At 45.8% G+C, this 13,013-nt stretch overlaps 1 protein-coding gene across 2 annotated transcripts in view; it reads left to right on the top strand.

Annotated features, from left to right (window-relative positions):
- The first annotated feature begins 212 nt into the window (after nucleotides 1–212).
- The window catches only part of Abcc12 (ATP binding cassette subfamily C member 12), a 77,623-nt gene continuing 64,822 nt past the window's right edge, over nucleotides 213–13,013 (top strand). For both annotated transcript variants that reach the window (XR_014999167.2, XM_085682047.2), the window contains exons 1-2: nucleotides 213–301; nucleotides 9,121–9,289. Coding sequence is in view for 1 of the 2 variants with exons in the window: in XM_085682047.2 (XP_085538173.2) it covers nucleotides 9,171–9,289 (119 nt within the window). In the remaining variant the exon portion in view is untranslated. The remainder of the gene's footprint in view (nucleotides 302–9,120; nucleotides 9,290–13,013) is intronic.

The following is a 13,013-nucleotide window of genomic DNA, read 5'->3' as shown; positions in this document are numbered from 1 at the left end:
GGATGGGGGTTGGAGGATGATTCATCTCCTCAGAGACAAAGGCATGCTGGGGAGGCTGAGGAGAGGCTAGGCCAGCTTGGTCTGTGAGCTCTGATGTCCTCTGCAAGAGCCCAGTGTCCTGCAGAGCAATCCTGGGATGGGGCAGTGCCCTTTGATGTGGGCCCGAGGGAATGTTGGCTGCCCCAGAGTTCCCTCCCCAGGTGTGGCAGGAGTGGCAGTTGAATGGGGCAGTTGGAGAGGAGGGCCCCCGGCAGGTGGGACCAGGGAAACTAAACCTGCGGTCTGTAGTGGAGGAGGCTAGGTAAGAAGGGCCGCGGCCATGGCTTCCAGCCATTCTCCCTCACCACCTCATCCCCTGCTCAGGCAAAACTCATCTCTGTTGCAACTAGTGGCCCCCAGTTAGTTCTGAGGGGCCTCTGTCACCCCTCCCTAGGTACAGGTCACCTAGGGTGTGGGGGACATGGATGACCTTGTCTGCCTCTGTAGGAGGAAGCTTTGGCTTGGGATTCCCAGAGCTGAAAGAGGCCGGGACAATTCTAGTTTTGGAGCCTTGTGGTATGTGAAAGAAAAAAAAGAAATAGAAATGAGACAGGGTTTGAACAGCTGTGGTGTATAGAAGCCCTACATTGAGTAAGTGAGGTCCTTCAGTCATGTGCATGCCCACGCACATACTCACATGCAGGCTCGCAGGGTAGTGCTCACAGTTTCTCTGAGAGATTAATTCTTTTGAGAACGATCTTGAATTCACGCTGCATTACTATGTGGTTCTCACAGCTTTAAAATGAGAGTTCTTATTTTTCTTTAGTCATGGTAGACCATCTCTGTCCTAAATGGGTGACGTCATTTGTAAACACCTCCACCAGCTACCATTTTAGACTCTTTAGGCATGAGAGGACTTGAGCAGACAGCCCTTGGCCTTTCTGGTGCTTGTCTGTGGACTTTCCCTACCAGCTTCCAACTCTGACACCAGCTCCTCATCACTCAAGATTAACGTTTTAGGCTGACTGACCGTAGGGTACTGGGCTCAGCCAATATGGCTGAGTGGTAGAAGTGAGAGGCCAGAGGGAAAAAAATCACCTAAAGCTTCTCCTCTGGACTGCAGGCAACTCAGGTCTTGAAGGAAGTTGGGAGGAGGGTATGAGGCTTTGGATACTGTACATTAAAAATGGATTTACTGTGTTGGGATGTAGTTCAGCAGCATGTGTCAAGCCTTGGATTCAGTCCCTAGCAGCCAAGAATGAGAGTGTGTGAGAGAGGCATGGAGGGGGCAGGGAGGGAAAAGGAAGAGGAGGGACAGAGGGAGAAGGGGGAGAGAGAGGATTCATGGGGAGACGGAGACAGGTTTTCTGGTGAAAGATGTAGCCGCAAAGGTTCGATGGAGTCTTGAGGAAGGACAACCGTTGCAGACGTGAAGTGACATCAGAAGTCTGACCTGCAATGTGCCCTTGTACATATTCCGAGTCAGAGAGGCAAGAAAAGTGTAAGAGATCACAGGAACAGGCATAGAGGGTGTTTCTCATAAAGCTGCCCTCTAGACATCTTTTCTCCTCTTACTGTGAACACAGTCACAGGTAGAGAAAAACAAATACAGAATGAGGTGAACCACAGTGCCCATGTGACGATGAAGGTCGGGAGCCCTGAAGCTCAGAGCCAGGGGCCAGTAGTGGTGCTGAAGACTGTGACTCAGAGGAGCATGGTGTCGGCTCTTGCAGTATCTGATTATAACCATAGGACCTGTCGAGATCTTTTTGGCCAAGCAAGAAATCCTTTAAAGAAAATGTGCTACTCTTAATACGTTTTCTAAAACTGAAAAAAAAAAAGAACTATGCAGACCATGTAAAATGGACTCCTAAATTGTGTATGTTTGTGCTCTTTGTTCTGAGTAGATCCTTCTCTGCTTTTGCCTGCCCAGTAGATTGAAGATAGGTTAGGAACCCCCTAACCTGAAAACAGCAAGGGGCTCCAGGGCCGGTTGGCAATCTCCTGCCAGTCCTGAGGGGCTCCATCATGAATGATGGCTGCAGGGTCCTCTGCCTAGCACGCTGCCCATCAATGTGCCTCCCCCGCCCTTCTGCTCCTGCTTCTCCGTGACGGCTGGCAAGCGCCTTCCTCACTCTAGGCAGCTTCCTGCTCCTGGCACTGCTGCTGGCAAAGGATGGCACGCCAGACGGGAGAGAGATGTTACCCAAAGCACACTTCCTGATTTAAAGAGTCTCACTCCACCCCCCACCCCCCAGCTGCCAATTTTAGTAAAACACCGATCCAGCTGCAGAGCTTCCACACCATCTTAGGACGCCTTTGCTCGACAGACCCTGTGGAGTGTGGAAGGAAATCAGCTCTCCCGGCTCCAGTTTCCTAGGTACGGCCTTCTGTGCTGGACAGCACGGAGGCTGGCTTTTTTTGTTGCGGGGAATCTTGGGCTATTTGACAACTTAGAGTAGCTGCTGACAGGCTCCTTCACCACTTAAGAGGTGAGCAAGAGACCAGAAGTCACATATGAGGCAGATAGGGTTTGTCAGGGTGGAGGAACAGAAATTGAGACCGGGCAAGGAAGGAATAGCGTCTGGAGGCTGGCTGCGAGCTAAAACAAAACACGGTGATTGCCTTCAAATGACAGAGGCATGTGTGTGTTCTCTCTGGTCCCCGGGATTCAAGCAGGGACCACAGGGAAATGGCAATCAGTTTACAGAAGGAAAACAACACATTCCCTCTAGGGTTCCTTCTTCTTCAAATGTCTAACTTTTCATTTTTAAATGATTTCAAATTCACAGAAAGATGGAAAGAATAATGATAAGAAATTTCAGCTATACTCAGACGAAATAACAAGCTGCTGGGATGACTTTAATATTCTCTGCATGCATTATTTATTAGCACCGTCTGTGACCTCCAGACCCCTGTGCCCGAGCTCTGGGCTTAAACTGCAGGTGTGCGTCCCCACGCTTGACTTTTACTATTTTTATTGACACATTTGAAAGTCTCAGATAATTTGCTGCACTTCCTCTGATTGCTTATTTCTCGGGAACGTGGATTCTTATATAACCAGAATCATCAAAATGATAAGCATCTTCAATCACTCAGCAATCAAAAGCAGGACATTGGACTTTAACTTTTAGCACTGCGGCACAACCCACGGCCCCCACGCAAACTTCAGCTCAGGCTATTTTGCAGAGCGCTCCTGTGTGCCTGGGCTTCCGTTTAGGGGAGATTATGCATTTTCTACATAAATGCAACGTGAGGGCTGTGTTGAGCGATGACGGGAGCTTGTGGCCGAGCTGGCTGAAGCATGTTGTCTTGGCCAGGAGGAGGTTCGCACACAGAGGCTCTTTGCTGTGCCTAGTCTTCTTGGATCTTTCATTTTCTAGATTCTGTAATACTCCTGAGCTCCCTTCTCTTCTTTACCTGATTTGCTCTCCTCCCTCTGAGCCGGTCATAGCGAGCAGGGAGTGGACATGGAAGAGGCCCCCAGCCAGAGAGAGACCATGGAGGTAGCAGGTCAGGGACCCCAGTGTGACTATCACTCCTGCTGTGGCAGTAGCCAGGGCATTGCTGCAGGAACAAGAGTGACAACAGCGACTGAGCCAGGCCCGGGACTCTGCTTCCCTCGATGGTTGCAGCTGAAGAGAGCAAGGTGAGAGGCATGCAATGAATGCAGAAAAGTCAGGAGAGGGCTACAGAGATGGAGCCTTCGGTAGAGAAGGCTGAGAAAGGATTTCTGACAAGCACCAGGGAAGCCTTGTAGGAAAAACTTGCTGTGACCTTTGCTCAGGGGCCCTGACACCCTCGACTGTCTGCAGAGTAGGAGCAAGTCTCAGATCCTTAACATTGGTCAGCTTGCTAACTCGCTTGCTCACACTGTTATGTGTTTCCTTTGTCTTGTTCCTTACCACCCCACCCCGCTTACGGCGTGTGCTCCTCACATAGGCGGTTATGAGGGCCTTGCTCACTTGCCCTTAGTTTGAAGTGGTAACACACTGTGTTGGTAGTATACAGTTTGTCAAGCTGTTTTCTTGACTGTGCGTGTTGAAGATACGGCAAGCAGTCGCTACACACATTCTTGGGGAAGTCTCTAAAGCATGTTTTCATGAGATGCCACTGTCTGCGGGTTGCTTGCTGGTGTGTGTGCTTTATGTTGCATTCCGGTCTTGATACCAATAAGCCTGAGAGAAGGAAGAAAACAGGCCGGAGAGAATCTGAGAGGGGAGTGAAAACGAGCTTGCAAACTTTAGGTTACTTTCTGTGCAATTGCTCAAGCATGGAGACTGCATCATCTGCCCTGTGCTTGCCTGACTGCTGTCTCTGTTGATAGGATAATCTTGAACTTGACCAGATGCTGACAAATTGATTCATAAATTATTGGCACAATTTACTTCCTCACCAACAGGATTTAAGAGTGGCTGTGCTCTTTAGCTATGCCAAGACCTACAACTTCCAGGCTTGATAATATTACCTATTTGAAGAATCTAGGTAGAGGTTATCGTGGTTTTAACATTACTGCAACTTAGAGGCCAAGCGTGTTTTCCTGCGGGTTTTGAAAAGCATTGCTGTTGTTTTGTTGTGACAGGTTCTTACTGTAGAGCACAGACTGACCTTAAAGTCACTCCTGACTTATCCTGTCGGTGCTGGTGTGCCACCACACCCGGCTTTGTGTGCTCCGTGAGCTCACCTGTCAATTGCCTAGCTACATCTTTTGTTTACCTTCCGAATTGAGTATTTATTCATTATTGGTCGATTGAAATCTTTTATAGATTTCACACACTAATTCTTTACAGTCAAAGGATTGTATTTACATCAACAGATTGCTTAATGTTTTATTTAATAATGCTTTCTGATCGACAAGTTTTTTATATGATTATTGTCTTAGTTAGGGTTTATTTTGCTGTGACGAAACACCCAGACGAAAGGCAGCCTGGGGAGGAAAGGGTTTACTTACACTTTTGCTTCCACAACGCAGTCCACCATGAAGGGAAATCAATACGGGCACTCACACCAGGAACCTGGAGGCAGGAACTGAAGCAGGGGCTGTGGAGGAACAAGGTGGACCGCATTGCTGTGTGTGACTTGCTCATCTCATTTTCTGACACATCCAGGAACTCCAGCCCAGGGATGACACGGCTCACAGTGAGCTGGGTTCTCCCACATCAGTCGTTAATTAAAAAAAAAAAAAATGCACTGCAGACTTGCCTGCAGGCAAAATGATGGAGGCCTTTGCTCAACTGAGATTCTTCTTTACAGATAATTCTAGCTTGTATCAAGGAAATGCCTATCCAAATAATGTGTTTCTTGGAAGCAGCAGAAAGGTGGACACTGCTTTCTAATCCAATCTATTAGCTTGTGTCTTTTTTTTTTTGTTTGTTTGTTTTTTGTTTTTTTTTTCGAGACAGGGTTTCTCTGTAGCTTTGGAGCCTATCCTGGAACTAGCTCTTGTAGACCAGGCTGGCCTCAAACTCACAAAGATCCACCTGCCTCTGCCTCCTGAGTGCTGGGATTAAAGGCGTGCGCCACCACTACCTGGCTAGTTTGTATCATTTTATTGGGGATATGAGGTTATTAATATAGAGTGTTGTTAATGAACAGTGTTCGTTGATTCCTGCTAATTTGTTGCTGTGATGTGGATTTTGATGATTTACTGTTCTGTGATTATTATTTTCTTGTATTCTTGGATGTAGTCAACATCTTTGGACTGAATTGTTCCTTCTAGTGCCTTCTTAGACCTGGACTTATAGATAAAAATTAGTTAGACTTCATTTTATTGTGCAATGTTTTTCTTTCTTCAATAGTTGTGATTGACAGTTTTGCTGGATATAGTAGTATGGGCTAGCGTTGGTGGTCTTTTTTTCCCTTTCCTTTAGGTATATTCCATTTTTACAAGATTTTTTAAATTGTTTTATTGAGCTATATATTTTCTCTGCTCCCTTACTTTCCTCTCCCCTTCCCTTCTACCCTCTCCCATTGTCCCCAAACTCACAATTTACTCAGGAGATCCTGTTGTTTTTTTCCACTTTCCATGTAGATTAGATCCTTGTATGCCTCTCTTAGGTGTTTAGGTTCTCCAGGATTGTGAATTGTAGAATGGTTTTTCTTTGCTTCCTGTCTAAAAGTCACTTATGAGTGAGTACATATGATCTTTGTCTTTCTGGGTCAGGGATATCTCACTCAATATGATGTTGTCTAGCTCCATTCATTGGTCTGCAAATTTTAAGATTTTTTTTGTTTGTTTTTTTGCTTTTTATTTTCTGCTGTATAGACTCCATTGTGTAAATGTACCACATTTTCCTTATCCATTCTTTGGTCAAGGGATCTTTAGGTTGTTTCCAGGTACTGGCTATGACAAACAATGCTGCTATGAACATAATTGAGCACGTGTCCTTGTGGCATGATTGAGCATCCTTTGAATATATACCCAAAAGTGATATTGCTGGGTCTTGAGGTAGGTTGTTTCCTAATTTTCTGAGAAATTGCCATACTGATACCCAAAGGGGCTGTACCAGCTTGCACTCCCACCAGCAATGCAGGAGTGTTCCTTTTACTCCGCATCCTCTCCAGCATAAGTTGTCACCTGTGTTTTTGATCTTGGCCATTCTTACAGGTATAAGATGGAATCTCAGAGTTGTTTTGATTTACATTTCTCTGATGGCTAAACTGATTGACAAGTTTGAGATTTCAGTGTGGTGGCCTTAGTCAAGACTTTAATTATGTTTTAAATTTGCTTTAAGAAACACATCCCTCTCCAAAGCCCATTCATGTCTTTCTCTATACTTACGCCTTACCATTGGGGTTTTCCTTTCTGAGCCTCTTCGCCTATGTCTTTGTTTATATCAGCGGTACTTTGGATTGACTTAGGGCGTGGCAGGAGCCTCTAACATTGGGCGTTAGGTCCAGTTCTTTGCTGATGTTGTTACTTTTCCTGTGAGGTAGGGTTGTGCTAAGTTGACCAGGGAGGACTTGAATCTATGATCCCTCTACCCCGAACTTCTGAATAGCTGCACTTGCAGGCATTTACTGCCATGACTAGTTATATCTTCAGACTGAAAATGTGTCTCTTGTAGATAGCACGCCATGGGATCTTGTTTTTCTACTGTCTGACAATCTCTGTTTTGAAGAGTTGAAATGCTGAGTTCATGTACATCTAATGTAATTATCGCTGATTCAGTTTAAGTCCATTAGCTTGCTTTTTGTCTTCCATTTATTTCTTATGGTTGCTGTTGTTTTGTTTTTAAAATTTTCTATTCCTTAATGTCTGCTTTTTAGGCGCTTGTGGGATCTTCTGCTATTTAATGTTCTCTCCTCCCCCGCCCCCAGTTTCTTAGCTCACCCTTACCTTGGTGTCTTTTTCTAGAATGTATGCTGTCCTGCGATTTGTAGTATAATGGCGCGATTGTGTGCCCATTTCTTCTTTCTTTGGGGGGAGCATTTCTGTTTTAGCCTTTTCAGGTACTTGTCACTCTCAATCCCAGCTGACACGCATGCACCAAAATAGGTAGTGCGTACAGGGGCGGGGCTAAGGATTAAAGTAGGGCTGTTAGCGAGAGAGACATGAAGTCCCCAGTTGTCTGTGTAGAAAGGAAATTGTCTCAGCCAAGGAGAGGTGTGATTAGAGCCTCAGAGTCTGAACAGGAACTGGGCAAGTGTAGGAGGGGCCAGCTTGCTCCAGCTGTGTGCATGAAGACCCAGCAACAGCAGGAGGGGTTGGCATTCTGTTCAGGGGACATTAATACATTAAGCCTGGCTGGAGAGGAGTGTGAGATTGTATTTACAGACCGAGCAGGGCCCACATCAGCAAAAGGGTTAGCAACTTTGGAAATTTCTATTTTCTGACTGAATTAGGATTCTAGAGCTGCATCTGTGGTGTTCTGGTCATTAATATTCATTACCTGAACGAAAAGACTTTGAGCAGATCGATTGCACATAAAGCACGTGCCTCTCCCATCCGGTTTCATGTTTCAGCTTCTACTTGGGAAGATTCTTCCTGTTTCAGTAAAGGAGCTTTTGTTTTCGGATTTTGTGGTGAGGGGAGAAAAAGGCATCTCGTTCCAGAGGCATGCCTCTTGTAACATAGGACACGCAAGGAGTTTTCCCAAGGTTCCCTGGGGAAGAGGAGCAAGCTCCAGTTTCCCCAAGTCTGGATCTGCTACAGATGGGACTGCCATCCTCAGAGTAAGGAAGTCCTTCCCTTTTCCTAGCCGCAGTTTCCTCTTCACGATAGTGAGGCATCTGTAAAAGAGTCCGCGTAAGGGCCATTTCCAGGGTGGACCGTTCTGTGGTTTACCAGTCATCAATGCCTCAGTGAGAATTGTTTTCACCCCTCTTACTAACCATAAGAGTTTCAGAGAGAACTCACAGGAAGTTGAGTCCTGTGTATATATAACAGTATGGATATGGCCTCTACTAAAGAGAGACAGAAACCATTTTAACACAGCTTAACAATAAAGGGACATTATTCTTGTACCTGGGGAGAGGGGTGCCATGGTAACTCAGGGCAAGCACAGGGGTAGGCTCCAGAAAAGGACCAGACCGTAAAATAAGGAGAACCTGCTGTGGGAACTCCACAAATGGGGCAGTTGATCTGTCGGCCAGGCAGACAGAATGATTTCTCTCATCCTGGGTTCTGGGTTTTTACTATTGACATTGGCCCCACGGACTTGCCAAGTCGAGGCTGATCCTGAGGCGTGACCTTGACAAAGTTCTTTTGCCCCCTGGGTATCCAGGTGGAGGGGACGTGGATGTATGAGCTCCTGGGAGGATCTGGACAAATAAAGGTATACATGTGTGACAGAAGCCACCCACACCGAAGAGACAAAACCATATATATTTTGAAGCTGCCTTGCTAGGCTGAGAACCAGCTTTGCCCATGGGTTGACCCTTATTGAAACCTCACAGGAGAATCTATGGCTCCCAGTGAACTCAAGATGGGAATAGAAGAGGAATGAAATAAGCTTACTCAAAACGTAGGTTTAGGGGCATTAGTAGTCCAGCCACAGTCCTTTCTAGATATTGAGACTAGTGGGTAAAAGCCCATCCGAGGGCTCAAAGCAAGTGAAGAGCTCTGGGCCCAACAGTGGTTTTTGATTTTACTCCCAACATCCCCATTTCTCAGTACACTTTCTCCATCTTTGTCTGCAGAGTGAAACTGTCCCAAAGCCAAGAGTCTAGGGCTCCCGAACGCCGTCAGGATGGTGGGTGAAGGCCCCTACCTCATCTCAGACCTGGATCGGAGAGGCCAGCGAAGATCCTTTTCTGAGAGATATGATCCCAGCCTGAAAACCATGATCCCAGTGCGACCCCGTGCAAGGTGAGGCAGGAGGAGGACGGAGGTGGGCAGGGTCCCAGGGGTCCCAACCTCTGCTTTCTATGTGCCCTCCACGTCTGTCCTTTATTCACCCAGTCAGTTACACATCTGCTCACTTATGGGTCACTAACTTCTTGCCTCTTCCTATGGTTGGAGAGATGAAGGCAGATCATGTTAGAGAAGCTTTTCCAGTGCTGAGATGGCCCCCAAAGTTTATAAACTTTTCATTCAGTTTTATCTTTGCCTGCCCTCCCTCCCACCTTCCCTCCCTCCCTCCCCCTCCTTCCCTCTGCCCTCCTTCCCTCTGTCCTCCCTCCCACCCTCCCTCCTTCCCTCCCCCCTCCTTCCCTCCCCCCTCCTTCCCTCTGCCCTCCCTCCCTCCCTCCCCCCTCTTTCCCTCCCCCTCCCTTCCTCCCTTCCCTCCCTTCTTCCCTCCCTCCCTCCCTCTCCCTCCCTCTCTCCCTGCCTCCCTTCCTCTTTCCTTTCTTCTTTCCTTCCTCCTTTGCCTTGTAGGCCAGAGTAGTCTGGAATTCATGATCTTCCTGGCCCAGCCACCCGAGTGCTGGGATAGCAGATGTGTGTTATCACATCCGGGTTCTTTGTTCTTCACCCTGGAGGTTCTGTCACCAGCCTTTTTTTTTTAAAAAAAATTAACTTATTTTATATGTATTGCTGTTTGTGCCTGCATGTGTCTGCAAGGTGTCAGACCTTGGAGTTACGGACAGTTGTGAGTGGCCATATGGGTGCTGGGAATTGAACCCGAGTCCTCTGAATGAGCAGAGGTGCTCTTAACTGCTGAACCACCTCTCCAGCCCCTCTGTCACTATCTCTGGCTGATGGGAAGACAGTTGGAAGAGATTAAATCACTTGCCTGAAGTTCAACAGGCAGGCTTCATTTTTTCTTTTTTAAAATTTCTTTTTAAAAATTTAATTTATTATGATTATTGCATCTCAACTGCAGTTTCCGTTTCCCCTTCATTCTCTCTTCCCAATCCCCCCCTCACACCGTCTCTCTGTCTCCTCCATCAACTCTTCTGGTTATCTTCATAAAAGAGCAGGCCTCCCATGGAAATCAACCAAACATGGCAAATCAAGTTGTAATAAGACTAGCCCCCCCCCCCCCCCTTGTATTAAGGCTGGACGAGGCAACCCAGTATAAGGAATAGGGTTCCAAAAATCATCAGAAGAGCCAGAGACAGTCCTTGCCCCCATTGTGGGGAGTCCTATTAGTGGACCAAGCTATACATCTGTAACATATATGCAGAGGGCCTAGGTCAGTCCCAGGCAGGCTCCCTGGTTGTCAGTTCAATCTCTGTGAGCCCCTATGAGCACAGTTAGTTGATTCTGTGAGTTTTCTTGTGATGTCCTTGACCCTCTGGCTCCTTCAATCCTTTCTCCCCATCTTCTGCAGAATTTCCCAAGAGCCACCTAAAGTGGATCTGCATCTGTTTCCATCAGTTGCTGATGACAACTGGGCTAGGCACCAGTTGATCTATGAGTACAGCAGAATATCATTAGGATCACTTCATTGGTGTGGGAGAATTGTCTGTATTCTGTCAATCATATTTTAATAAAATGCTGATTGGTCAAGCAGGCAGTATAGGCGGGAAAGCCAGACAGGAAGTAGGGGTGGAGCAAAGAGACTGGAAATATTCTGGGACACAGAAAGCCCACAGAAAGCCCTCAGCCATTCCTGCGCAGACCACTGAAGAGGCAGCATGTAACTTGCCCAGCTGAGAAAGGTACGGAGCCATTATGGCTAACATAGATGAGAATAATGGGTTAATATAAGTTATAAGAGTTAATAAGAAGCCTGACCTAATGGGCCAATCAGTTTATAACCTAATGTAGACTCCGTGTGATTTTCTTTGTTGCTTGCCAGCTGTTGGGGTACTTGGAGGGATGGAAACCCCAACAAGCCGGCCCCCTCATGTTACACTTCATTGATTCCCCCCCACCCCCAGTTGTGTTTGGTGCTATCCTTGGTCTCTGGACTATCCAGCCTCTGGCTCCTGGCCCTCCAGGCAGTGTGGGAGTGGCTCCCTCTTGTGGCATGGGCCTCAAGCTGGAGCAGTCATTGATTGGGCATCCCCACAGTTTCGGTGCCAACTTTATCAGCACATCTTGCAGACAGGACAAATTGTAGGACAAAGGTTGTGTGGTGTCCCAATCCCTCCACTGGATCTCTTGCCTGGTTGCAGAAGATGGCCGATTCAGGCTCTGGATCCCCCACTGCAGGAGTTTTAGATTCCTGGGAGTTTCAGTTGTGCTAGGTTTCTAGCTCAACCCCAAGATTCCCCTCAATTCCAGCCATCTCTCCCTTCATCCCCTTGTCACCTGACCCCTTCTGTTCCCACCCTTGCTGGCTCCCAGTTCTTTGGTGCTGTCTAGTCTATTTCCACTTCCCAGGGAGACTCATGCACGCCCCCCAAACTTGATCTCTCCTGTTACTTGGCTTCTCTGCTTCTATGGGTTGTAGCAAGGTTTTCCTTTAGTTTATAGTTAATGTCCACTTATATGTGAGTACATACCATGTTTGTCTTTCTGGGTGGGTCTGGGTTACCTCACTCAGGATGATTTTTTTCTAGTTCCATTCATTTGCCTGCAAGTTTCATGATGTTATTTTTTTTAACAGCTGAGTAATACTCCATTGTGTAAATGTATCACATTTTCTTTATCCATTCTTCTTTGAGGGACATCTAGATTGGTTTCAGTTTCTGCCTATTTGGAATAAAGCTGCTATGAACATAGTTGAGCAAGCATCCTTGTGGAACATTCTTTGGGTATATGTTCAGGAGTTGTTGCCCATTCAGCTTTTTATTAAACCAATCAGAATCATCTTCATAGTGTACAAAAAGATTATTTCACAACATTTCCCCCTTTTTATCTAAATAAAAAGGAAAGGGTTTAACTCTAACACAATTTGTATTCCCTTGATCTCCTTTAGTTGTCTTATTGTGGCAGGTAGAACTTCAAGTACATATGTAGAGAGTGGACAGCCTTGTCTTGTTCTTGATTCTAGTGGAATTTCTTTGAGTTTCTCTCCATTTAATTTGAAGTCGGCAATCAGCTTGCTGTATATTGCCTTTATTATGTTTACATGTGTCCCTTGTTTCCATGATCTTGCCAAGACCTTTGTCATGAAGGGGTGTTGGATTTTGTCAAAGGCTTTTTCAGTATCTACTGAGATGATTATATGGTTGTTTCTTTCAGTGTGTTTATATGGTGGATTACACTGACAGATGTTCATATCTGGAATGAAGCCTACTTGGTTCATTCATGGTTTATTATCTTTTCAATGTGTTCTTGGATTTGGTTTGCAAGAATCTTATTGAATTTTTGCATTAATGATCATGAAGAAAATTGATATATAATTCTTTTTTTGTGGAATCTTTGTGTGGTTTGTGTGTCAGGGTGACTGTGGCCTCATAGAAGAAATTTGGGAATGTTCCTTCTGTTTCTGCTTTGTGGAATAATTTGAGGAGTATTGAGTAGTTCTTTCAAAGTCTGGTAGAATTCTGCACTAAAACTCTCTGGCCCTGAGGTTTTTTTGTTTGTTTGTTTGTTTATTTATTTATTTTTTTTGGTTAGGAGACTTTTAAAAACTGCTTTTATTTCTTTGGGGGTTAAAGGTCTACTTAAATTACTTCTCTATTCTTGATTTAACTTAGGTAAGTGATATCTACCAAGAAATTTGTCCATTTCTTTTAGATTTTCCAATTTTGTG

The sequence above is a fragment of the Myodes glareolus genome, chromosome 22, assembly GCF_982192425.1.
Source record: "Myodes glareolus chromosome 22, mMyoGla1.1, whole genome shotgun sequence".
Classification (NCBI taxonomy): Eukaryota; Metazoa; Chordata; class Mammalia; order Rodentia; family Cricetidae; genus Myodes; species Myodes glareolus.
The sequence above is the reverse complement of the archived record's forward strand: the minus strand, read 5'-3'. Positions and strand labels throughout refer to the sequence as shown.